The sequence below is a fragment of the Eulemur rufifrons genome, chromosome 30 (assembly GCF_041146395.1).
Source record: "Eulemur rufifrons isolate Redbay chromosome 30, OSU_ERuf_1, whole genome shotgun sequence".
In the NCBI taxonomy this organism is placed as follows: domain Eukaryota; kingdom Metazoa; phylum Chordata; class Mammalia; order Primates; family Lemuridae; genus Eulemur; species Eulemur rufifrons.
The window spans coordinates 143,727,034-143,754,628 of NC_091012.1; the positions used below are offsets into that span (position 1 = coordinate 143,727,034).

The window sequence follows — 27,595 nt, forward strand, 5'->3', positions numbered from 1 at the left end:
CTGAGACTGAACATCGCCCAGGTGTGTGCCAGCATCCTTTGCTTTCCTGCCGTCCCCGGATGCGTTGAACAAATCCTTCCTGGTGAGCATAGGATTTACACACCCAAACCGGTGGAGGTGAAGCCCCTAAACTCTCCCAAGCAAACAAGCCCTTCATTTCTCTTAACTTCCCCTGGAACATTTGCACTGTGACACTTTGCTCGAGCTATCTTTTGCTACCGGGTGTCTTCCATAAGAGGGGAAACTGAGGCAGAGAGAGGTGCAGTGGTTTGATCAGCATGACCCAGGTACCGCCAAGGCAGCAGGATTGGACCAGAACCCAGGCAGGCAGCTGAGGAAGTCTGAGGAAAAGTCCCCAGTGGGGCTGAGACCGTCCCCTCTGCCTTCATCTCCTGTAAGTGCGAGGTCTATCCTCAGGAGGTTGGAATTCTGGCCCCTGCGGTCCCTGCTGAGTCACCACCTCAGAGGGTGTCTAGCAGTCAGACCCAGAGGACTGTGTCCCCTCCCAGTCCCAGAGCCCAGGAGTGTGAGACGCAGGTGTCTCGGGGCCGCGCTCCCTCCACAGGCTCCAGGGGAGGCTCCTTCCTGCCTCTTCCAGCTCCTGGGGGCTCCAGGCGTCCCTGGGCTTGTGGCTGCGTCACTCCAGCCTCTGCCTGCGTCTCCACGTGGCTTCTCCTCTGCGTCTGTGTCCAAATTTCCTTCCTTTTATATTAACGACACCACTCAGATTTAAGTTCCATTAATCTGATATGCCCTCATTTTAACTGGATTACATCTGCAAAGACCCTATTTCCAAATAAGATCCCGTTCAGCGGTTCAAAGTGGACACCACTTTTGAGGGGGCCACTGTTCAACCCCTTGAAGACATTTAACAGAGATCTAAAATAATTTTAAACTAATTTATGCCCATAAGACATCGGCATTTTGAGAATCAATCGTTATAAAACAATGACTTCCTTTCACCATCCAATTTTGGAAAAGCATGCTGTGCCCCCAAACGGAGACTCTTTCTGACGAGTTATAATCCCTCATCCCTCCCTACCTTGGAAAGAGAAATTACTTTTTTTGTCGGGAATGTGGTTCTCATCAGCCCCGACGTCTGCCTGAAACAGCTGCTGGGAGATTCATGGGCACTCCTGTGACTTTGACACGCTGTTCCGCCATCTGTCTGGCTCTTCTTGTCTGAATTAGAGTAAATTAAATCAGAGAAGCTGTTGAACCTGGAGATGGGTGCCTGGAGATGTTGGATCCCAGATGTGGCCCGGGAAGCCGTCCTGGAGGGAGACCACAACGGTGGCCGAGAGCCTTGGATTTCACGTCAGATGGGGTTGGGTCAATCTGTGGCGTCAGTCCTTGGTGGTGGCGTTTTCTTGGGCATTCGACCTTTCTGACGAGCGGTCTCGAATTTATAAAACCAGGACAGATTCGGGTCCTCACCCAAGGCTGCAGGGAGGAGGAAGCAAAGCCACACATTGAAAGTCACCAGCGTAGCAGTGCTCAGCCATGCGTAAGGGTGAGTGTCACGCACATGGGTGAGAGGGTGAGTGTCACGGGAGCCCCTGGACCTCAGCAAGCTGTGGTTTCCCTGACAGAGTTGGCAGCCACTGCAAGGAGACATTTGCAATTCAGATCACACAGCCTCCCGCAGAGCTGCAATAAAAGGAACTCTTCTATTTTATTCTTAAAAATGTATTTATTTATTTTAATTGACAAAAAATTGAATCTATGTATGGTGCACAACATGGTGCTTGGAAATACGTATCCATTGTGGAAAAGCTAAATTGAGCTAATTCCCATAGGAATTACCTCCCTTATCTTTATGTGTGTGTGTGTATGTGTGTGTGTTGAGAATACCGAAATCCTACTGTCCTAGTAATTTTTGAGTGTATACTGTATTGTTTATACACATTATAATACATTATTAACTATAGCCACCGTGTTGTGCAATAGATCTCTGGAACCTACCTCTTCCGTCTAACTGACATTTTGTGTCTTTTAACCTATATCCATCCATCCGCCACCCCTAACCCCCTGGTCACCACCATTCTGGTCTCTGTTTCTGTGAGTTCAACTTTCTTGGATTCCACATATGAATGAGATCGTGCGGTGTTTGTCTTTCTGTGTCTGGCTGGTTTCACTTAACGTAATGCACTCCAGGGTCATTCATGTTCTCACAAATGACAGGGTTTCTTTTTTTTTTTTTTTCTTTTCTTGAGGTTGAATAGTGTCCCATTGTGTATATCCAGCTGACCCTTGACCAACACGGGTTTGAACCGGGCAGGTCGGCTTATACGTGGATTTTCCTCCGCCCCTGCCACGGCTGAGACAGCTGGACCAACCCCTCCTCTTCCTCTTCCTCTGCCCAGTCCACGTGACGTGAAGATGACGTGGATGGAGACCTTTATGAGGACTCACTTCCACTTAGTAAATAGCAAATAGATTTTCTCTTCCTTATGATTTTCTTGGCGTTTCCTTTTCTCTAGCTTACTTTCTTATAAGAGTATAGCATGTAATACATAAAAACCACACAAAATACGTATTAATGGACGATTTATGTTATCAGCAAAGCTTCCAGTCATCAGTAGTTATTCGTAGTTACGTTTTGGGGGAGCCAAAAGTTACCCTCAGATCTTTGCGTGTGTAGGGGGTCGGCACACCTCACCCCTTGTTGCTCAGGAGGTGACTGTTCAACCACATTTTCTTTATCCATCGCTGGGCGCCACGTGGGTGGATTCCACATCTCAGGTGTTGTGAATAGCCGTGCAGTAAACCTGCAGTGCAGGTACCACTTGCACACACTGATTTCGTTTCCTGTGGGTACGTGCTCAGCAGTGGGGTGGCTGGAAGATAAACTGCTATTGTTTGGAGCCTCCAGCTGGTGGTGCTTTGCCTGAAAGCATCCCAGGAAACTCACACAACAGTATTAGTGTTCCTGCCACCCACAGGTTCCCTTTAAATACTCAATGTCAAACCACTGCTCTCTCAAAGGCAATTTTAGAGTGGATTTCCAATTACCTCTTGAGAACAGTGTTTTGTCTCTTAGGAAAATTAGTTCCAGACTTTTATTGTCTCTCTTTTTTTTCTTTTTTTTTTTTTTGAGACAGAGTCTTGCTCTGTCACCCGGGCTGGAGTGCAGTGGCATCATCGTAGCTCACAGCAACCTCAAACTCCTGGGCTCAAGCGATCCTCCTGCCTCAGCCTCCCGAGGAGCTGGGACTACAGGTGTCAGCACCAAGCCCAGCTAGTTTTTCTATTTTTAGTAGAGATGAGGTCTCGCTCTTGCTCAGGCTGGTCTTGAATTCCTGACCTTAAGTGATCCTCCCGCCTCGGCTTCCCAGAGACTGGGATTACAGGCATGAGCCACCGCACCCACCCTCCAATTACCTCTTAAAAATAGAACAGCATTTTTGCTTTTAGGAAAATTATTTCCAAACTTTCATTGAAAACTCAGAGCAAGATAGGTTTCGTTTGCAGGAACCCTGCCCACCTGAGGTCACTTTTTAGAAAGGAAAGGCAGATATTCTCAACTATACCTTAAACAAAAGTACAAAGGGAGTTTTAAAGCAGGAGGAACACATCAAAGCTCAAAGGGATGGCAGGAAACATGCCAACATGTCAAATAAAGCACGGGTCATAATTTCTGGCCAATTCCAACAGGGGTGAGAAAATATCTTCAAGTTGATTTTTTTGCAAAAGTATAAAATGAATTGGAGCAGGAGTCTCTTGCGCTCAGCAGCAACGACTCCTCTTAAAGATGCTATTGACAGAGGAAGCATCGCAGATTTTGTGGGAAGCTGGGATATTCCCAGTTTTCACGATTCCAGATGCAACGGCAGAGACTGGGACCCACTGGATGGGGTGAGTTCAGGGGAGAAGGGGCTTTTTAAGAGCCACCAGCCAGAGTCATCAGTTAACGGATGCAAAAGTGCAGTTAGGGCCAGACATGGTGGCTCACACCTGTAATCCTAGCACTCTGGGAGGTCGAGGCAGGTGGATCGCTCAAGGTCAGGAGTTCCAGACCAGCCTGAGCAAGAGTGAGACCCCGTCTCTACTAAAAATAGAAAGAAATGATCTGGACAGCTAAAAGTATATATATAGAAAAAAATTAGACAGGCATGGTGGCGCATGTCTGTAGTCCCAGCTACTCGGGAGGCTGAGGCAGGAGGATCGCTTGAGCCCAGGAGTTTGAGGTTGCTGTGAGCTAGGCTGATGCCACGGCACTCTAGCCTGGGCGACAGAGCAAGACTCTTGTCTAAAAAAAATAAATAAAGCACAGTTAGACAGAAGGAATAAGTTCTAGAACACCATAGGGTGACCATAATTAACAGCCATTTAATCCATGCTTTCCAATACCTAGCAGAGGGCATTTTGAATGTTTGCAGCACAAAGAAAAGACAAATGCTTGAAGAGATGGGCACACTAATAATCCTGGTTTGATCATGACACATTCTGTGCATATATCCGAATATCACACCGTACCCCACAAATACGTACAACTGCTACGTGTCCATCAGGATGGGCACGCGTGTAGCTCTGACACGGGCGGTGCGGAGGCAACGTATGTAACCAAAGCGTTTGTACCCCCGTGACCTTCTGAAATAACAAAATAAAATTAGTTTTGCCTATTTAAAAAAAAAAAATTAAAAAAGCAAAAAGAAAAAAAGAGAAGCTCAGAGCATTAGCTGGAGTTTCACCAAGGAAGTGAAACCAGCAGCATATATACATATATATTCAGAGAGAGAGAGAGAGAGAGAGGAACATATAAATACTTACCTGCATTCCGTTCTCATTAATTGTACTGTCCTGCTCTAGAAAGTCTCCGCCAACACTGAATTAGCAAACGCGGAATCATTGCTCTTGGTGAAAATACGCACGTATGTACGTATCGCAGATAGCTCATCACCTAAGTCCTGGCAGACTCTATTGTCTCTGCTTTAGGAAAGAGCCATGTGACGTGACAGCCCCCAACAGGCCCCGAGCCCCTCACCTGGCCCCAGAGCTGGAGCCCACCCGCTGCCCTGTGGCTGACACGGCCGTGGGGCTGCCAAGTTCACCACCTGTAGGTCAGGACGGCAGGCTGGAAACTGAGGTAGGCATGGACGCAAGCCACGGGTGGAATGTCTCCTTCCCTGGGGAAACGCCGCTTGGCTCCTGACACCTTCAACTGCTGAGACGCGGCCCACCAACCCCAAGGATCCCGAGCGTGGACCCTAACCACACCAAGAAATGACCCCAACCGCAGCCCCTAGACTAGTGTTCGGTCACATCCCTGGGGACCACAGACCATCGCACGGGGCGGATCCTATCGGGGGGCTTCGAGAAGTTGAACTCTCTGCGGGGTCCCCACACCACACTGCAGTGTGGTCCCAGGTCACTGCCGCCTCTCTGCTGACACACAGAAGCCCCCGGTTCCAAAACCTCAGGCCACCTTCTATGATAAACGGGCTTCCGCGGCCTGGAACCCGGGGACCTCGCGGACCCTGGGGACACGTCCGAGGGAGCTCACGTTTACAGCACACCTGGTTCTGCACGTCCAGATAACGGGGTTCTAGCCCTGAAAAGAAAGGAGCTCTGAAGCCACGGAAAGACAGCACAGAGGAAACTTCAATGCATGTGACGACATGTAAGAAGCTAATCTGAAAAGGCTACAGACAGACTGAGATTCCAATGGTAAGATGGTGTGGAGAACGCAAAACTGCGGAGACAGTAAAAAAAATCAGGGGTTGGCAGGGGTTAGGAGAGGGAGGCATGAACACAGGACTTCGAGGGCAGTGACACGGCTATGTGTGATGCTATAGTGGTGGGTCCGTGTCGCTATACACCTGTCCAAACCCGTAGAATGTGCAACATCAACGGCAAACTGTACTGTGAGCTCTTATTAACTATCGGGTTAATAATAATGCACCGGCATCAGTTCACTGATGTAACAAGAGTACCACACCCAGGCAAGATGTTCACAATAGAGGAAACCGTGAGAGGCAGAGGGTTTATATGGGAACACCCTGTACTTTTAGCTGAATTTTCCTGTAAACCTAAAGCTGCTCTAAAAATAAAGTCTATTTTTTTTTTTTTAAAAAAAAACACTTCTGCAGGTTGCCTTCACCCCCTGTCTACACTCCTTCATGAACCTCGTGATGTCCACACATCACCCCTGGGTGTTTTTCCTTTCAACATTTCTCCCTACCCATTTCCAAAACACAGCAGTGGGTGCTAACTTGGGAGGGAGGAGAAGGTAGGAGCAGAGAGCAGGAAGAGCAATGTGGACCACTCGTGATTGGTTCTCACGATGGTTGTTGAGGGTTTGATGATTTTTGTCTGAAACTGCGTCTGAGGTTTTGCAAACAGAAGTCATGGATTGCAGGGGTATGCTCGAGGCGCCCGGAGAGCGTCTGGTCTGCGGGAGGTGCTGGGATGGGGGAAGGGGCTGGGCGCTGTTACGTGGGCCCCAGAATCCACACCGGGGTTGAGGTTGTCTGCAGACCAAACAAGCAGCACAGATGTTCTCGAGCCGGAGGTGAGCAAGACGCGTGGACATCAGGAACGGTCTCTGTGAACGGTGTTTGGGAAGATGAATGACAGCTCATGGGGTCGTCCAGCGTGGATGAACCTTACAGCATCCTGTGCGGTGGGAGAAGCCAGCTACGGGGCCAGCCCGCTAGTGTGATCCCGGAACCACAGAACTCAACCCTGCAGCTGGAAGTCTGAATAGCGGTACCCGTGGGAGCCGGGGCTGGACAGTCCGTGGAGAGGGGTGCAGAGGGCTTCGGGGAAGCCGAGGGTGCTGCGGTTCTTGGCCTGGACACTGAGGTCCATCTGTGAAATTTCATCCCACTGTTTTCTTAGGATATGGGGACGTTTTTGTAGGCGTGACATACTTGAGCACAAAGGCATCATTTAGAGAAATTATTGTTATTCACATAATAAGAAATTCACCATTTTAAAGTCTACAATTTTTTAACAGGCTTTATATTTTAGAAGAATTTTAGTTGTATAACAAAACTGAGTGGAAATTACCCACACTTCCTATATACCTCCTGCCCCCACACATGTACAGCCTTAGTCACTCATGTATCCACCCATTCATCCACTTACCCATCCATCTATCTACTCACCCATCCATCCACCCCTCCACCCATCCATTCACCCACCCATCCATCCACTCACCCATCCACCCACCCATCCATCCACTCACCCAACCACTTATCCACCCATCCATCCATCCACTCAACCATCCATCCACTCACCCAACTACTTATCTACCAACCCATCCACCCATCCATCTATCCACCTGTCCACCCATCCATTCAGCCATCCACTCACCCATCCATCCACCCACCCACCCATCCACTCACCCAACCACTTATCCACGCACCTACCCATCCATCAACCCACCCATCCACCCATCCATCCACCCATCCACCCACCCATCCACCCATCCACCCACCCATCCATCCACCCACCCATCCATCCATCTACCCACCTGTCCACCCATCCATTCAGCCATCCACTCACCCATCCATCCACCCACCCACCCATCCACTCACCCAACCACTTATCCACCCACCTACCCATCCATCAACCCACCCATCCACCCATCCATCCACCCATCCATCCACCCATCCACCCACCCATCCATCCACCCATCCATCCACCCATCCATCCATCTACCCACCTGTCCACCCATCCACCTACCCATCCACTCACCCAACCACCCACCCATCCATCTACCCCCCCATCCACCCACCCACCCATCCACTCACCCAACCACTTATCCACCCACCTACCCATCCATCAACCCACCCATCCACCCATCCATCCATCCATCTACCCACCTGTCCACCCATCCACCTACCCATCCACTCACCCAACCACCCACCCATCCATCTACCCCCCCCATCCACCCACCCACCCATTCTATTCATTCTGTCAACTTTCAGGCTCACTCATCCCGTGTCCCTCCATGTAGATTCTGTGCTCCTGGGAGTGATAGACCCACGTTGATGAAGCCCAGATATATCAGTCCTCCTTACCATGCTACTGATTTATTTTTGGTCTCCACTCAGCCAGACTTTAAATCGTAATTCCATGAATGACACTTTCTCACATCACAAATTGAAACCTTTCTCTTCATCCAATTGTATTTTGTTGCAACTAGTTCTCCCATTTACGCTGGGAACACTGGTCACCAACTATCTTCCTTCCTGATGCTTCCGTGAGAAGCCAGGGGGAAGCGTGGGGTGGGTCTGAGTGGGGTAGGACAGGAAGCTGAGATGGAGGCGGCAGCAGCAGCAGTGCTTCAACCTTGGGTTCTTTATTTAGGGAACACTAATCAGTATTTTCCTTCGCTGGTGTCGTCAGCACTGGGTATAGGTCCACACCCTACTGCAATGGTCTGCGTCCTCAGAGAGCATGGTGGACACTGCGTAACATAACCCAGCGTGGACAAAGCACCCTTCTCCCCAGCCACATATAGCCCTCAAGTTCACACATGCAGTTTCTGAGGCCACTCTCTCTCTCTCTCTCCTTGTGCCGTGGAAGTTTCTGGATCACAAGCAAATCTCTACCCAAACACATGAAATAGTGATAAACTCTCCACATTATCCTATACTATAGAAACACAGCCGGACCATACCCATAGGTCAAAATGCTGTCCCCCCTGCTGGCGGTGGGGAAACACCTGAGGTATAGAATCCTTACCGCAGCTAGAGTGCACGCAACGGGCTCTTGCTCGCAGTTGGATCTGACAGCAAACCACATCGCTCACAGCAGAGACACCCTGCTCCTCTCCACAATCACATCAGCGTGTTAGGCAGATTTTGAGAGAGAACCGGCCAGACTAAAGATAAGGCTTCAGCTCACATTGTACATTTTGACACAATTAAATACGGAAGGAGTTTGGCATTTAGGGCGGGTGAAGTGTTAACAGCCGTCAGAGGCATTGTCCTTGCAATGAGCACACCTTGTCTTGAGTTCATGTAAGAACAAAGTGTGTCTCTTGGAGATAACACCAGACTTTATGAAAAGGAAATATCTTTTGTGGAGCAATAAAGATGGGTGCAAGTGCTTTGCCTCTCCCCCTGAGGAGAACCAGAGTCCAGCTTCCCTCCCGCTGAGTCTGGGCTGGTCCCACGACTTGCTTTGGCTAATAGAATATGGTAGAAATGCCAGCCATGTGAGTGGGCTATCTAGAACGTTCTGGTTCTAGCATCCCACTAATGTCAGGGAGGCTGTAAGGTAACATTCAGCCCAGCTTCCAGGTATGTGCGTGAGCCATCTGGAACATTCTAGATCTATCAAGCCTGCAGGTAGACACAGCCCAAGTCTAGCTCTCAGCTGTCATTCAACCAGTTTCCAAGTATGTGAGTGAGGCATCTAGAATGTTCTGGATCTATCAAGCCTATAGATAGACTCAGTCCAAGTCTAACTCTCAGCTGACATTCAACCAGCTTCCAGGTATGTGTGTGAGCCACCTAGAATGTTCTGGTTCTATCAAGCCTATACATAGACTCAGGCCAAGTGTAGCTCTCAGCTGTCATTCAACCAGCTTCCAGGTATGTGTGTGAGCCACCTAGAATGTTCTGGATCTATGAATCCTACAGTTAGATACACCCCAAGTCAAGCTCTCAGCTGACATTCAACCAACTTATAGGTATGTGCGTGAGCCACCTAGAATGTTCTGAATCTATTAAGCTGGCAGATAGACTCAGCTCAAGTCTAGCTCTCAGCTGACATTCAACCAGCTTCTGGGTATGTGCATGAGCCATCTAGAACGTTCCCACCCAGTCAACGCTCCCTCTGCCTCCAGCCCCAGCCAACATCACGGGCAGCAGAAGATCCATTCAGCTGAGCCCTGTCAACCCTCAGAACCGTGCACGATACCCATAGCCTCCTGCCCATCTAGACCTCTATGTTTCCAGCTCCCCTCGTCCACATCAGTGATACCCAAACCAACACCCACACTCACGGTCAGTAAACTGTGTGTGTGGAAGACGCAAGGAAAACATTCCTAGAGAAGTTACATTTTCAAGCTGCATCCACATGGACATTTGACAACCTCCATCCTCCCTCTCTTTCACGCTGGCCCCTCTGGCGGGGGCATTTCTCCCGTTGTGTTGTCAGCCTGCATGTCTCCCTTTCACATGTAAAATTCCTGAAATGACAGCTCCAGGGAGGTGAGACCCCCTCTGGGGAAGAGCTGGCAGCTCTGCTATCCCGGAGGCAGTGGGGAGCAGGGAGAGGTCGGAGGGAGAAGAGGAGGATGAGTCTACTATCATGTGTCCATCAACTATGCATGTCTGTATCTGCCATCTATGTATCTGTCAATCATCCACTATCACATGTCCATCGACTATGCATATCTGTATCTGTCAATCATCCACTATCACATGTCCATCGACTATGCATGTCTGTATCTGTCATCTATGTATCTGTCAATCATCCACTATCACATGTCCATCAACTATGTATGTCTGTATCTGCCATCTATGTATCTGTCAATCATTCACTATCATTTGTCCATCAATTATGTATGTCTGCATCTGTCATCTATGTATCTGTCAATCATCTCTATCATCTGTCCATCAACTATGCATGTCTGTATCTGCCATCTATGTATCTGTCAATCATCTACTATCATGTGTCCATCGACTATGTATGTCTGTACGTGTCATCTATGTATCTGTCAAGACCTCCTTCTATCTCTATAGCATCACCTACCCTGAACACAAGCACATACAGTTCTCCTGCCCAGTGGTAAGAGTGGACGTGGATTGGATGCTTAACTCAGAGCCCTGCTTAGTGCTCTATGCGTGTCAGCTCTTTCCCTCCCCACGTTGACCTGAGCTAGGTCCTGTGATGACCATTTGCGCAGTGCCTTGGATGTAGGAGACACTCAACAGGTGTATCTTGAGTGAATACTGCCTGAAGCTCCTTCTGCCATCTGTAGGGGCAGTAGACATAGAGTGTCCTAGGCTGAGGTGCTGGACAAGACTCACCTTGCCTTCTCCTCCTCAGCTTTCTGGAAGGTTCCACCAGATATAGTGCTTCTCCTCAACCTTGTCACCTGGTCTTTAATACTGCAGCGAATACAGCAATTTCTACCTCAAAGAACCTTGCGAGGTCCTCCTTGCCTTTGTGGCTCCTTAGTCCCTCCGGGCCAGTCTTTAGGGGCTGACAAATCCCAAGGTTTTGGTAGAGTTTCCTGAAGGGTAAGAACATAGGAGTGAGTGACAGCTTGAGGGAGGGAACTATTCTGGTGAAAGGGCAAGTTCTAACTCCTGGGTGAGCTGGCCATTGGCGGCACACATCTTGGAGTAGTCCTTGCCTTGGGTAGCTGTGGTCACAACTCTGCAGAATTCAGGACCAGATGTGAGGTGGCCCCATCCCCTGGGCAGCAAAGTCCTCAGACTCAGATGTCAGAACTTCTCCAGGACTCCCAGTTCCCAGTCACTCACACCAACTGCCACCGACACGTGATAGCCTGGGGTGGGTGATTCATCCCACAAAAACCAGAGAAATGCTATGGAGCAACTAAAGGCAGTTGCTGCCCCCCCACCCGCATGGAGGGGACCAGCTCAGCCTTTTCCATCTCACACCACACCCTGCCCTGCCCTGCACCTGGGCTCCTCTGCTGCCTGGTTTGGAGTTTCCCAGCATGCACCACGGCCAGGTAAAGATAGGTTTATGTTACTGATTCTGTCCTCCAGGGTTGGCGCTGGGGGCAGATAGAATAAATAATGGCCACCCTCAAATTTGTCACTGTCCTAATCTCCATATGGGAGAGGGGATAATGTCCCCAAAGATGTCCACATTCTAATCCCATGTGGAGAGAGAATGATGTCCCCAAAGATGTCCACCTCCTAATTCCATGTGGTAGACAGAATAATGTTCCCAGATTTGTCAATGTCCTAATCCCATGTGGCAGACAGAATGTCCCCAAAGATGTCCATGTCCTAATCCATGCAACCTTTGAATGTGACCTTACTTGGGAAAAGGGACGTTGCAGCTATGATTCAGGTAAAGTTCTTGAGAAGGCCACGTTATGTTACCCTGGATGATTCAAGTGTGTTCTAAGTGCTGTCACCAGAGTCATGATGAGAAGCAGACAGAGAAGCAGAGGTGAGGATAGGAACAGAGATCAGAGGAATGTGAGTCCCTAAACCATGGAATGCAGGTGGCCTCTATAAAAGAGAAACGGCAAGAAACCAGGTGCCACCCTCTAGAGCCCCCAGAAGAACACAGCCTTGCTGACACCTCGATTTTAGCACGGGGACACCCGTGTTGGCCGTCTGACCTGCAGAGGGAGCCCGGGGTGGAAGGACTTCTAGGCTGGAGCCGGAGGACCGGGGTCTCACCTGCATTTGGTAGGCAGTTTGCAGGCTCTCCTCACTCTCAGCTGTCCCGAGCCCCGGTTTTTAACTCTAAAACTGACATACTGGTGCACACTTTCACTATCCAAGTAGGTATATGTGACATTTGTAAGCAGATGTCTGTGAAAGCACTTGGTAGCCATGACAGGCTTCCACGAGCGCAAGTTATCACAAACATTACTTTTCTTAGCGAGAGTGGCTGGGCACCGACTTCCAGGAGCGCATCCGTGGGCAGAAATGTCGTTTCAAGGTCAATCCGGGCTTCCCACCTTTGAGCAAACAACACCTACAATTCTCCCCAGTCATGCCCTGGAATGCAATTCTCCATTTGTCTTCGGAAAGTCCCTAAACCACGTCCCTTAGAGGTGACAGGGTCCTTCCTTCTGCGTGGCTTTTAGGGAAGGGCTGTCAGGTCAACAGCTCAGGACTCCCCAGCTTTGCCCAGAGCTCTCTGCATTTGCCCACAGGGGACCCTCCGGACGTGAGCCCAGACCTTCAAAGCTTTTGTGCCTTTTGCAGTGAACGATCTCTGGTCGGAAGCTAGAGTGTCAGCTGTCCAGGGTGCCACCACTGCGGTGTTTGTGGCGTCCCAAGGTCAGCTGAGACCCTGAGTACCTCTGCACGGACAGCCCAGCTTGGCGGTGGAGGGACCCAGATCACCTCCCATGGCGCTGCACAAACGTCCCCAATTCTCACTGTCCGCCAGCCAGCACCAGTCCTGGCCGTAGAAAGTTAGTTAATACCTCATCCGCTTTCCAGCAACGGTCAGCAGGGCTGTGTGCCAATAGGCACCCTGGTTTGTTGGGGGTTTTTTGGTTTTTATTTTTCTCTTGATAAATGTCTTTTTTTTTTTTTTTTTTTTTAGCAAGCATGACTCGGTTTCCTGCCTGTCATCACTCGCCTCGTTTCCTTTCTGCCTTTTTAAAGCCGGGGGTGACCTCTGAGGATGAGTCATGAAGCTAAATCACTTTGCCGTGTGTCCTCCGTGCTGGACAGGCTCTCCGGCTCCCTCCTGTCTCCCTCCTGTCTCCCTCCTGTCTCCCCGAGCATGCGGGGCTTCCTCCCGCCCCGGGGAGCTGCTGCGCTCTGTCTGCTGGGACATCTGATGGCTTCGGGGCTGGCCGGAACCGGTAAGGCAACACCTGGAGGCGTGGCCGGTCGTGTGTGTGCATTAACTGTCTTTAATTTTAACAGCCCCTCCCTGGGTTGTTTTGCTTGGGGGTCCACTTTGCACCCACGCTGTTCTCTTTGTCAAAGTTACACGATGAGCTCGCGGAGGTGTCTGAGTCTCTGCTAAGGAATGAGCCTGAATTCAGGTCGGAGAAGCCTGTTGCAAGCTGCCTTTCTGCTTAAGTCAATATCGGTGTTTTCTGTGGTGAGGTCGTGTGGCAGAGCAGCCCCTGGGCTAGGAGAGGGTCACCGCACTGTAGCCTTGGAGAAGGTTGTGAGAGGGTCACACCCGCCATGTAGGGACGCAGCGGGGACCCTGGCCAACCGGATCTCCGTGTACGGCTGCGCTTTCTGGGAATGATGGCAGATCTCGCCTTGCTGTCCTCACCGCGTTGTGCCTGGGATTTCTCCAGAAACCTGTGGCTGGGCCCTGTGTCCTGCATTGTGCTTTCCTAAAAAGGTCGCAGAGGAGAAGTCAGAAGGGACCAGTGCAGCCCTGGCCGGCAGGCAGAGCGGGGCTTGCCCCGGACGGCTGGGATTTTACGTCCAAGCTGGATGGTGGCCAAGCGTGCGCATTGGGGACACTTCCCAGCCATCCCCCTGTGTCCACCGTGATGCAGCGTTTGACCTTGGGAGTCTGTGCCAGGTTCTTCCCCACAGCTATGTTCCTAGGGGGTCCCCGGAGACCCTCCTGGCTCAGCGTCTCCAGGTTGCAAATGGGATTCCGGCTCCCACAGCCGAGCTGAGGGAGCCCGGATGTGGGGTGTCCCCTGGGGCACTCACACAGTTCCCACTCCCTTTGCTGACTGGTACATGACCCGGGTCCTCCCTCCACAAGCAGACGAGGAATGTGGCTGTCATTTGAGCTTCTCAGGGCACATGGATTTCAGAGCGTTTCTTGACTTTCTTTGCTTCCCTCCCTGACAATCCCAAGTTGTAATTTTTTTTTATTTTTAATGATTATGGGTACAAAATAGTTGCCTATCTTTATAGGCTGCATGCGAGGTTTCGATGCACGTATGCAACGTGAAATAATGAAATCAGGGTCACTGGTGTGTGCACCACCTCAGGCATTGGTCATTTCTTTGTGTCAGGAACATTCCGGTTCCATTCTTTTCGTTATTTTTAAAGTCTACCCTGACTGACTGTTGATTATAGTCAGTGTGTTGTGCTATCAAATATTGTTCATGCTATCCGACTATCTGGCTCTGTTTTTGCACCTGCTAACCATCCCTATGGTATCCCTCTCGCCCTGCGAACCTTCCCATCCTCTCCTGACCATCATTCCACTCCTGGTCTCCATGCGAGCAGCCGCCTGTAACACTCACCTCCCACATATGTGTGAGAACAGGTGACAGGTGGCTCATTTCACTTAACACGGTGTTCTCTGGTTCCATCCGTGTTGTTGCCAATGGCAGAATGTCCTTCTCTCTTGTGGCTGTATATTAATACTATGTTATTATTATCATATTGCATATTAATAATATTCCTTTGTGCGTAGATACACCGTCCATGCACCGATGCACAGTTAGGTTGGTTTCAAATCCCCTTCTCCAGCATGTATTAGTGCCTGTCTCTCTGACAAAAGCCATTTTACCCGGGGTGCGGCGATACCTCACTGTAGTTTTCATTTGCATTTCTCTGACGTCTAACGATGTCGAGCAATTCCTACATACTTGTTGCCTGTTGGGGCATCTCCTTTTGAGAAACGTCTATTCAGATCCTTTGCACATTTTTTAACCAGATTATTTGATTTTCTTTTTTTTTTTCCTATTGAGCTGTCGGAGCTCCTTATGTAGGACAGTTATTCATCCTGCCCAACTTGGAATTTGATCGGGGAACATGCAGTGTAGACTGACGCTGGATTCGGACCCATTTCAATCTAACCGGTCAGCAGCCATGCACATAAAACTGAACTATTCGGGTCCCAAATCGAGGCATCCCCGAAAAGGAGCCCGAGCCCCCTCCAAGACTTTCTAGTAACTTCTTAGAAAAAACACTGAAGGTTGCTTTTTTTTTTAATGAAAGTGTTTTGTGGTTTGTTTGCTTTGCTTTCAGCAGAACAGAACTTTGTCATTAGACGTGTGAAAAGTGCTTTGCAGTAAGTACCTAGGATAGCAGGTCCCACGGGTGCATGGCTCTGAAAAAGTCCCTAACAATAGTCCCTGCCTTGTCCTCAGCCTCGAGTGCCTGTTGTAAACCCATAAATCCATCACCGGGGGGGGGGGGGGGGGGGGGGGGGGAGGGCAGCTGCCCCAGGGCGTAGACCGCAGGGAGCGTGGGGGTCCCAGCAGAAGGGATCTATTCCCAGTCTGACATTACAGACACAGTGACTGCATTCGGCCCTCCCAAAATATTCCCACCGGGGGCCAATCGTTGTGTCCAGCAGGGCATAACCTCGTGCAGTCACCCAAAGCATCCCCATGAATCCACGCTGGGCTGGTGCCAAAATAAAAACCAGGGAAATCTCGGGGGAGAGAGGCGTGCAGGGCGGTTACAGACTGCTGGCTGGGGCTGGGGCCGCCCACCTCTCATGCCCAGACCCCCGGCTTCTTCAAGTACCAAGCTATCCTCACGGATGTGGCTGTTGGGGTTGGCTAGAGGTCCCCGTACCTGAGTTTGTGCCTTGCAATCAGGGGAGCCCAGACAGGTGTATTATCATAGGAACTGGGTCAGAGCATTAGATGGGGCAGGCTTTGGCACAGGGGCTCCTCCCAGCACACACAGAGCCTGGGGCCGTTGCAGGCTGAGCTACCAGGCGTTTCTCTCCAGGAGGCCCCAGGAGCTGTGAGCTCTGCAGCTCAGCCCCCAACAGGAGCCACCATCTGTCTGTGGCTCTGTCCTCTCGGGGAGGTGACTTGGTCCCCGAAGCCCAGCTGCAAAACTTAGGTGGCTGCCAGCCCTGCGTCTGGGACGATCGCAAAGTCCAGGGGAAGAAAAACGCCTTTTCCCTCCACCCGTCCTAGGCTCAGGGGCTGGGAAGAAAAGAAAACCCACAAAGAGAGAAGCACAGGGCAGGGTCAGGGTGTCCTTCCTGGGTGCAGGACGTGCGTCGGGGAGAAACGGAGGGGACTTTCCCGCTTCTGTTTTTGTCAAATGCCACAGCTTGGCGAGTCCCGTCCTGAGCCCGTCAGAGTTTGCAGGGGAGGACAATGGTGATGGGAGGCACAAGGCGGCAGCCCCGGGACACCCTGAGAACTCAGCACATGGCTTCCCTTGAAGGGCAGCGGTGGATATCGAGAACCAGGGCGACAGGATATGCAGTCTTCTCGAGCTGCCTTCCAGGTGGGGAGGACACAGGGGAGCACCTGTCCCAGGTGACGGTGGCTTATCCCCAGGTTGCCTTGAGGTGCCTCTTAAACGCGGTCCCTTGGAGTTAGCCGGCTCCTTTGGGCACGGAGGGAAATGCAGGGGAGATCTCAAGCCAGCCCGGCAGGACAGAGGCGAGGGGACCCGGCCTTTCACCCTGCGTGCCAAGTCTCTGACAGCAGGGGCACCTCGCAGGCAGCCCTGGGGGTGAATCTGTCACAATTGTGAGCACCCCGTGTTTGATGTGTTTTCCTATTGTGGTGGCATGTGTCTCCTGAAAGGATGTCTCCTGGAACACCCAAATGGGACCTTATTTTGAAAGAGTGTCTCTGCAGATGTAATTAGTTAAGAATTGAGATGAGACCCTCGTAGATTAGGGAGTCCCTAAACCCAGTGACAAGTGTCCTCCTAAGGGACAGCAGAGGAGACACAAACGCAGAGGAGAAGCCACGTGGAGATGGAGGCAGAGACTGGAGTGATGCGGCTACAAACCCAGGGATGCCTGGAGCCCCTAGGAGCTGGAAGAGGCAGGAAGGAGCCTCCCCTGGAGCCTGTGGAGGGAGCACGGCCCCAGACACCTGCGTCTCACACTCCTGGGCTCCGGGACTGGGGGAGGGTGAATGTCTGTGGTTTTAAGCCTCCGGTTTGTGGTAGTTTGTTACGGCAGCCCTGGGAGCGTCGCACCTCCTTGTAGGTTCTGCTCGGGGTTTGACGTCTGTTCTGCATAATCCTCACGGTGCTGGGTCCCCGAGGGCTTCACCGGCTGCCAGATCAGAGCAAATCAGTGGCTACAAGGATTGGGGCTTTGCGGGAGCTGGGCAGACTCACCCTGGCATCACCTTGGCCAACATTTTGGTCACCAAGTTCTGATCAGGAAGCAAAGAAGGAAGGAAGGAGAAAGAGAAAGTGTGAGAAGAAAACCCCAAAGGTTCATATTTATAGCTCCCAATCGATCCGAGCTTCAAATTACTGCTGCTTAACTATTGAAAACCACGCGATACCCCTGCCCCCACCAAAATATCCAACGCTGCTTGGGTGCAAAGTCTCTTGCCGTACCCAAGCTTGTTAAAACAAACTATTGTGATTAATCACATGTTCTACACACACAGGCACACATTTAAACGTATTTAGATTTGAAAGGAAATTCCTGACATTTAAATAGTGCACCCGCCTATATCTGACACCCACGGTTTGCAAGTTTGTTCATCTCCAAAATTCCTGCAACCGACCAGTTTTTCAGAAAGACAGAGCCAGAGAGAGGGAGGAGAGGAGAAGGTTATAGAACGAAAAACATTTTCACACAAAGCCGGAGCTTCTCTGTGTCTGAATCCGTGAGATACCCAGACATCGGCAACAGCAGCCTGTGTTTCTACACATCCAGCCCTGCGTGTCAGTGTTAGAAGATAAAGTGTCTGTTAGGAGTGAGACATGAACTGAGACCCAGGTTGGGCAAACACACTAAAACAAGAGGTGAGATTTTTTTGTTTTCGGTGACAGGTGTATCGGGGTAAAATTCACACACCATACAATCCGTCCACTTGAAACATATGATTCAGTGGTTATCAGTCTGTTCACAGAGCTGTGCACCCCCCACCTCTATCTAGTTCTAGAACATTCCCATCGTCCCCAAAGGAGACCCCGTCCCCATCAGCAGTCGCTCCCCAGCCCCCTCCGCCACGGTGACCACACAGCCGGGTCCCCTGCCCGCCGCTCAGGAGGAAGCCGATAGGCTGGGACAGCAGGTGTCTGAGCACAGAATGGGTTTAACATCACAGGTGCCATTCGAGGCCGTGGGAGGAAGCTCTCCAATCCGCCTCCCGGAGCACTTGGGAGAAAGGATTGTTAAAGACAGCCCGGCGGGGCAGAGGGCGAGGCGGTCGAGTCCATTGATCGGCTGGGCTGAGCTCGTGGGGTCGGGAAGCAGGAACTGTGTCCTTGTGCTACGTTGGGAGGGACACTGCTCTGGGAGGATCGGCTGTTCCCCTGGAATGCAGGATCTAGAAGACACCTGAGAAACCAGCTTCAGGGTGCACGAGAGTGACTTGAGCTATGGGAGCAATGACAAAAGCTGAGACTCTTTATGAGCATCAGCTCTGTCACTCCCGAGCTACGGGACAGCAAGCTGGGCCACAGTGGCAGGTGATGCATATTTTAACGCCCCCTCCACGCCTTTGCAGAGCTGAGGCCCCCACCACGGTTCCACCATGTGCCCCTTTATTCATTTTATAAAGGGCAGTTTCACAACCACGAGTCCACGTTCTGTCTCTGTGGATCTGCCTCTCGTGGACATCTCCTAGAAATGGAACCATGCGCCACGTGGCCTTTCGTGTCCCCTCCTCTCACTGGGCATGATGTCTTCAGGGTTCCTCCACGTCGTAGCAGGTGCCAGAGCCTCGTTCTTTTTCACGGCTGCGTAATATTCCATTAGCAAATAGGTCCTGTTTTGCTTCTCTGGAGAGACGACTTTCGGAAGGCAGAGAAATGCACTTCCACCATTTCTTAAGGCAGACACCCCCGAGTCCGGAGTACGAGCACTTACGTACCAACGCATCATACAATCGTGTCTTTGAAAAGCATTTTTAAAACGCAACATTAAGCTGCTTATGTTTTTTTAAATAATTGTGCTGACGTTCAGGTGATGTAAGGTTTTCCTTCTTAGCTGCGTTTCAGGGCACAGTTCAGCGGCATGAAGTGTGTACAGGTGGTCGTGGAGCCATCGCCACCACCTGTCTCCAGAGCTCCTTTTGTTTTGCAAAACCGAAACTCTGTACTCGTTAAACAAACAACTCCCCCCTGCACTGCCTCTCCCCAGATCCTGCAAACACCATTCTGCTTTCTCTCTCCCTGTCTCTGTCTCTGACTTTCTCTCTGTCTCTGTCTCTCTGTCTCTGTCTCCCTCTCTCTCCCCTCCGTCAGCTTCTGCCACCAGAGCTATACTAGGCTGTAGTTTTTCCCAGTACAATTTGCAATTTACGTCTCCACCTCTTAACCTTTCCAAATGACTTCGTAATCTCCAGTAAAATCAAGCGGTGTTTTCTGAGCGACCACTGTGGGCAAAACACGGTCTGGTGACCCTGATTTCTTTTCACAGAGGAGCTGATGTTCAAAGACGGGCATCGTGAAAGCTCTACCTAAGGTGGCAGTTTTCAGTGGGCATGTCACCACCGGCAATGCTAATATCCGATAGACGGCCAGCCCCAGGGGAGGGGTGACTCCTGGACTGATGGGAGTGTTTCTCATGCAATTGCGGAAGTAGAATTCAAAGCAAAATCTCCTGGCAACCTAGAAATCCTCCCCGAGAAGGTAGAAGAGAGAGAGAGAAGAAAATTTTATTGTGGAATGCATGTAGGGAAGGGAAAAACAGCCTCCCTCCACCCCTCTGGGTCCTTTGGCTGCGCTACAAATTGAATTGACATTCACCAGATTAACAAGAGAAAACCCATTTTAATTATGTGCATGTAGGTGAGATTCCCACAAATACGTGAGCCTCAAAGAAGGGCGGGGGATTGGAGCTTCTGTGGCATCCTGAGCTACAGAAATGAACAGAAAGAAACAGCTTCTGGGGGTGGACACAGGTTCCGGAAGGGTGAGGGGCTGGACTGACATGGTGATGACTAAAGGTTGCCTCGTTCTGCAGATAAAGAGTCTCTCAGGAAATAAAAGTTGTCCTCTTCCTGATATAGATAATTCTACTAATGTCGATTTCCTTTATAGATATAAATTGCTTTTACAAAAGGACAGCTTCTCAGAGCTACTCCTGTGCCTGCAGTTTCTCAGAATAACTGGCTCAAAATACGTCGAAAAGGTCTAGTCTGGGGGTGGCTTGGCCTGCTCTCCGGTAGTCGTATTTGGGGTGGCGTGCACTGGTGTTACGCAATCATATTTTGGGGATGGTACACGCTAAGATTCCACGTGAGCATCACAACAGAATGGGGTGCGCGTCACGGGTGACCCGCTAAGGAGATCGCAAAGACAGAGAGAAATCTCGCGCTTTTGGAGAGCTAAGTGGACACACCCATCCCATTGGTGTTTTCAGGATAAACACTAACTAGTCCTTATGTAAAAGGACCCGTGAGCCCACCTGTCCCACGTAGTGCATCCTACATTCACCTGGGAATTGGGGTGACCATCTATGGGAACTAGTTAATGTTCTCCAAATGGAAGAATAAACTTCTATTTTATGAAGGGAGGCAGGTCCACAGCTTGGACCCCGGGGCCGATTTAAGTGAGGTCTCATCCCCCAGAAACTGGGAGTTGGGGCCCTGTCTCCTCCAACATGCCCCGTAGGTCCTCGGGTCCTGGAGAATGACATTGCTGAGTTCTAAATCTGCCAAAATGTCTTTAACCATTGAAAGGATTTACATACGTTTCTAAGGGATGGAGAAAAAAAAACTTAAACAATTATGAGTTTTCTAAAATAAATCCTCTAAGAAAACACAGGGGAAAGTCTCTTCCCGTATTTTTAACCAGGTGAGTTAAGCCTCTTATTATGAATTTTGATTTTCTAGGCGTGGGGCAGCGGTGAGGACAGGGTGGGTGAGCACACACGTCCCTCCATGTCCTGGACAGCACCTAGACCCGTGCAGGTGACTGGGTAATCTTGCACTCTCTCTGGGGTCCGATTGCGAGAAGGGTCTTCCACAGGATCAAGACTGTGCTACCTAAAAATGTTTCATAGGCTTGGTGGGAAGCCCTCCAAACCTTCCCTCCCATCCTCCTCCAATGGTGCAGCTGAGGACCCCGATGACACTCCTCAGCTCCTCACCTATGCCATGCTGTGTGGCCGTCAGTGGCTCCTCACCTCTGCCACGCCATGTGGCCATCAGTGGCTCTTCACCTATGCCACGCCATGTGACCATCTGTGGCTCCTCACCTCTGCCACTCCACGTGGCCATCAGTGGCTTCTCACCTCTACCACCGCCATCAGTGGCTCCTCACCTCTGCCACGCCATGTGACCACCAGTGGCTCCTCACCTCTGCCACTCCATGTGGCTGTCAGTGGCTCCTCACCTCTGCCACTCCATGTGGCCATCAGTGGCTTCTCACCTCTACCACCGCCATCAGTGGCTCTTCACCTATGCCACGCCATGTGACCATCTGTGGCTCCTCACCTCTGCCACTCCATGTGGCCATCAGTGGCTTCTCACCTCTACCACCGCCATCAGTGGCTCCTCATCTCTGCCACTCCATGTGACCATCAGTGGCTCCTCACCTATGCCACGCCATGTGACCACCAGTGGCTCCTCACCTCTGCCACTCCACGTGGCCATCAGTGGCTCAGCAGAAATGGCGGGTCCATCCTGGGCAGTTAGCAAAGCAGACACAGGGACCCAAGCCACTTCCTTTTCTTTCTCTTCTTAAAGTCTGAGCGACTTGTCTCCTGTCCCAGCTGCTGAGTCATTGTGTGGTGGGGCAGACATGTAACCACAGGAACACTTCTGCTTTCTTGCTGGAGCACCCGGGTGTCATGCTTTATCGATGAGACGTTTTCTGACATTTTCCACAGATCTGACATGGTGCTCGCTGAGCTGTAAACCTCCCTCCTCTTCCAGAGCCTGGTGGGCGTCCACAATAAGGGATGCATACCACTAAGTTCCTCTTCAAAAGGCCAGAACTTTCCAGACTCTGGGATCCTCTCACTGCCAGCTGCACTCTCTACGTCAGAGAGCTGTGGCTCAAGTTTAATAACGTCTATTTTGTGGTCAGTTGTGTCGTGAATGATAGCCGGCACAGAGCAGAAGTGTTCCGTACACCTCAGACCCCTAGAAGGACTTTTTTTTCTTAAGAATTCAAAGAATTTTGCACTCCCAATGTGACCCTGAGATTCCAGAAGTTGGGATAGACCCAGGGTCCCGTAAGGAGGTCCTGACCAAAGAGCTCGATGCATCCTTGTTTTCTCATCTCTTCCCCATTCAGCATGTCTTTTGTGAACATGCTCGGAGCGGGGCTAGGTGTGGGGGGTGGTTCAGGGATGTTGACCGGATTGGAAAAAGAAGATTAGAGCAAGGACACTAATTGTGAAGAATGCAGAGAAGATGCAGTGGGCTCCCAAATGGTTGCAATCAGGTTGTCAAAATGTGCGGTATCGAGAGACTGAATATACAGAAAAACAGCTCTAAAAATAATAAAACCACCTGCAGTGACCCACCCAGGAGACCAGCCCATCATCTGCAGGGAGCAGCCCAGGAGACCAGCCTGCTATAACTCAGGTCGCTGTCTCTAGTGATAACCGAGAAAGCCAAATAACTACATCTGGAATGATTAGTCCAACAGGCCAGGACTTCACCAAATAACTGACAGCTTCTCTAATTTTTATCCCCACTTCCAACGTGAGACCAGCCAGGGAAGGCCAAATATTCCCCCTAACCAGTCCCACAGGACACCCCATTTCTGGGGAGCCACTTCCAGGTTCTCTACCCCAACAGCCCACTCTGGGCACACCTGAACCTTCCTTTCTTCAACTATAAATGTTCCCAACCTTCTGCCTGCCTTTGAGTCTCTGCCAAATGCCAGTGACAGTGGCCAACGCCCTTGGTACAGCAACTGCTGACTGGGCATCCTCTGCTGGTTCCCATCTGGCTGGTCTCTGCTTGTGTCCACAGTAGAGATGGCCTTCAGTCTGGTGAACACAAAAGGAAAAGGGGTATCGCCTGGAGGTCTTGGGAAAGGCTTTGCTGGAACACGAGCTGGGTTTTGGAAAATGGGTTAAATTTCTCTCTCTCTCTCTCTCTTTTAATTTCAGGATATTATGGGAATACAAATGTTTTGGTTACATAAATTGCTTTTGTACAGTTTGAGTCAAAATTAGGAGTGTGCCCATCCCCCAGTGTGCATTGTACCCGTTAGGTGTGAATTTACCCATCCTCTCCTCCCCCTCCCACCTGCTCGATTTCTGATGAATGTTATTTCCATATGTGCAGATAAGTGTTGATCAATTAGTTCCAATTTGATGGTGAGTCCATGTGGTGCTTGTTTTTCCATTCTTGGGATACTTCACTTAGCAGAATGGGCTCCAGCTCCATCCAGGATAATACAAGAGGTGCTAGATCACCATTGTTTTTGTGGCTGAGTAGAACTCCATGGTGTACATAGACCACATTTTATTAATCCACTCATGGATTGAAAAGGGGTTAAATTTAGATGACTGAGGAGCCATGATGGGGAAACATGGTTAATCCCAGACCAGGAGATAGGGTGTGACCCCATACGTACTCTCCAGGCTAAGACATCCAGCCCTGAGAGCTTCCCCAAAAGTGGAGCAGACAGAGCTGGGGCCAGGGGGTGCATTTTTCTACTACTTCTACTGGACCCCATACTTGATTCGTAAGTTCTTTGCCTAGGCCTATGTCTAGAAGAGTTTTTCCTATGTTTTCTTCTAGAATTGTTATGGTTTCATGCCTTACACTTAATAAAGTCTTTAATCCATCTTGAGTTAATTTTTGTGTATGGTGAGGAATAGGGGTCTTACAGATAATGTAGCTATTATATATTTTATCATATTATATTATGTATCCTACCATAGAACACTATTCATTAACTTATTTATATTAATGTTAGTCTACATTATTTATCCATTTACTCACATCAGTATATTATATCAGTGGTATTTATATTACATTCATGGTTTCCTATTTTGTTCTATGGATTATAATCTACCACCATTGTTATTTTGTTGATAACTCGGATGAATAGACTTGGATGACATAAGCTAACTCTTTTTAACATATTTCCATCATTATTTGAGCACTTCCTTACTTTTGGACAGAAAAAGATGTCACAGGCTCACTTTGAACTTCTCCTGGCTAGCCCTGGATTAGCCATTCCAGCCAGAGGCTCCAATCTCTTTTCATGAAGTGTGTTTAGAAATAACTATATGAAGAATGTGTGCTTATTCCTCCTGGGGTGCTCTTAATGGCCAGAACTAGAAATTGTACACATGTATATGTATATATGTGTGTGTGTCTGTGTGCGTGTATATATACTTATATTTTTATCTATGCATCCATCTATCTCATCTCTGTCTCCCTATCTCTCCATCCATCCATCCACTCATCCATCTATCCATCTATCTATCTATCCATCATCCATCTATCCATCCATCCATCCGTCCATCTGTCTATTGATCCATCCGTCCATCCATTCATCCATCTCTGCATCCATCCTTCCACCCACCCACCCATCCATCCGCCATCCATCCATCCATCTGCCCATCCATCCATCTATCCATCCACCCATCCATCCATCCATCTGTCCATCCATCCATCCATACATCCATCTCTCCAACCATCCATCCATCCATCCACCCATCCATCCATCCACCCACCCACCCATCCATCCATCCACCCATCTATCCATCTAAGTATTCACCTGTCTATTCATCCATCTATCCATCCATTCATCCATTGATCCATCTCTGCATCCATCCTTCCATCCACCCACCCATCCATCCGCCATCCATCCATCCATCCATCCATCCATCTGTCCATCCATCCATCTATCCATCCACCCATCCATCCGTCCATCCATCTGTCCATCCATCCATACATACATCCATCTCTCCATCCATCCATCCATCCACCCATCCATCCATCCACCCATCCATCCATCCATCCATCCATCCATCCATCTGTCCATCCATCCATACATATATCCATCTCTCCATCCATCTATCTATTCATCCACCCACCCACCCATCCATCCATCTATTGATCCATCCACCCATCTATCCATCTAAGTATTCACCTGTCTATTCATCCATCTAGCCATCCATTCATTCATTCATTCATCCATCAATCCACCCCTCCATCCCTATCTATCTTTTTGTCTATCTATTAATATATCTCTCCATATCTATAATCATCATGTCCATCTGTATCCCTCTATCCTGACACCTCCACTTCTAACCCACCACCACAAGGTTCATTGTAGCCTTCCATATTTCCAAATCTGTAGCTCCCTTGTCTGACAATGACACACTTGGCTCCCATTATCCAAAATATCAGCACGTATTTGCTCAATCCTAGACTATACCCATTAACTAACCAGTATGCCCAGGCCTCTTGGAAAATCAAACCTATTAAAGTCCAAGTAACTTGGGAAGCAATGACGGAAGGGCTCCCTTGTCCTTCCAATGTTTCTCCAGGTGCAAGCGTGGTGTTCTGAGGAAGACAGTGACATGGGTCGATGGAGACAGTGCCCTGTGCCCCTTTCTGTGCCCACAGAAGACGGCATCATTGGACACTTCGTGGTGCTCACATCTGTGCATTGCACTAAATGATGACCTTTTGCAAACACGAAAAGCAAGTCAGCTGTGATTGCACTGTTGATTTACCTCTCAGGGAAATTTTCTGAACAACCTCACTATATCCTGCAGCTCTTGCTGGAGTAATTACTGACTCACTTGTTTGTAAAAACCTCGGTTTTCTCTGTGCCTTTACAGCACCCTCTAATTCTTATGACAAGAGCAGTGACCTCATTCTATAAATCTCACACTCTTTTCAATGCTGCCTCCACATACACTTTCTTGTCTCTTTTTGCCCAGGAGAAGCGTTGCAGGTTCAGATCATCTGGTTTAACTTCAAAACGGTGCAGGTCACGTGGAACGCGAGTGAGCACTCTGGGACGAACCTGACTTTCCTCTATAGGTGAGTGGCCTCAGCATGCGGACCCGACGTCCCGTGCTGAGAGGGTTCTCCTGCGGAGACGTCGGTAATCGGAAGTGCCAGGAAACCAAGGTGTGAAGAAGTGAGATTGCACGCGTGTGAGTGTGTGTGTTCTGTTTGGCCCTCCCCACGACGACAACCACAGCCACAGCTCTCCAAACCTTCTAACCCCCGTGTGAGATGCCTGACTCACCCTCAAGATCACCCGGGTTCTTACCGGGGCATCCACAAAGAGCGGTGTTGGCCCGGGACCGTGTGCAAATGTGATGGGAGCAGCCCTACACCGCAGCCCCATAGCCTGGAAACCGTCTCTGTGCGGCAGCCGTGGCCAAGGCTCACGCTGTGACATTTTCACACCCCGTGACAAGGGGCCACCATCCAACCATGCGTTCTGCTGACGTGGGCTTATCTTCCTTGCCTTATACGCCCAACGGCATGAGCGTGAGAGTGGGAGTGAGGGTTTTTCCAACGAATTTCCTCCTGAATTCTGTAAACAGGAGGTGGGTCGTGTGTGGTCGATGCTTCAGTTTGATAGGAGTTTGATGGGAGATAAACCGAAAAGAGGACAGAACAGGGGGATTTCAGAATGAATTTATTTGGAAGATAAGATGCACAGAAATTAAAAAAGAAAGTGCTGTATTTTCCAGGTGGTCACACACATGAGTCACTTGAGCTCTTGCAACTCTCAGTTTTCTCCGCTGCAAAGGGGGCAATTCTTGGCCCAGTCCCTGCTTGGCTGTCAGTGATGCAACAGAAGCCGCTCTCAGGCCAGTGCTGAGCTTCTTAGCGTTGCAAGGAAGCCACAGACAGATGGATGATCTCGGCACGTCCCTGTTCAAGGTCCTCTCTGCCCCCAAATCAGGGGTTCGGTTACTCTGCAGGCCAAACCACAGCCGTATTAGTTTGCCAAAGCTGCCATGTCAAAGCACCACAAAGTAGGCAGTGTAGACCCACAGGTAATTAGTCTCATAGTCCCGGAGCCCAGGAGTGTGAGACGCAGGTGTCTCGGGGCCGAGCTCCCTCCGCGGGCTCCAGGGGAGGCTCCTTCCTGCCTCTTCCAGCTCCTGGGGGCTCCAGGCGTCCCTG

The 27,595-nt window shown here is 50.0% G+C and overlaps 1 protein-coding gene across 1 annotated transcript in view; it reads left to right on the forward strand.

The window, feature by feature from the left end:
- The window catches only part of CRLF2 (cytokine receptor like factor 2), a 61,817-nt gene that overhangs the window by 22,574 nt on the left and 11,648 nt on the right, over nucleotides 1-27,595 (forward strand). The window contains exons 4-6 of the mRNA XM_069464325.1: nucleotides 21,579-21,698; nucleotides 21,883-22,140; nucleotides 26,389-26,491. Coding sequence (XP_069320426.1) covers nucleotides 21,579-21,698; nucleotides 21,883-22,140; nucleotides 26,389-26,491 — 481 coding nt within the window. The remainder of the gene's footprint in view (nucleotides 1-21,578; nucleotides 21,699-21,882; nucleotides 22,141-26,388; nucleotides 26,492-27,595) is intronic.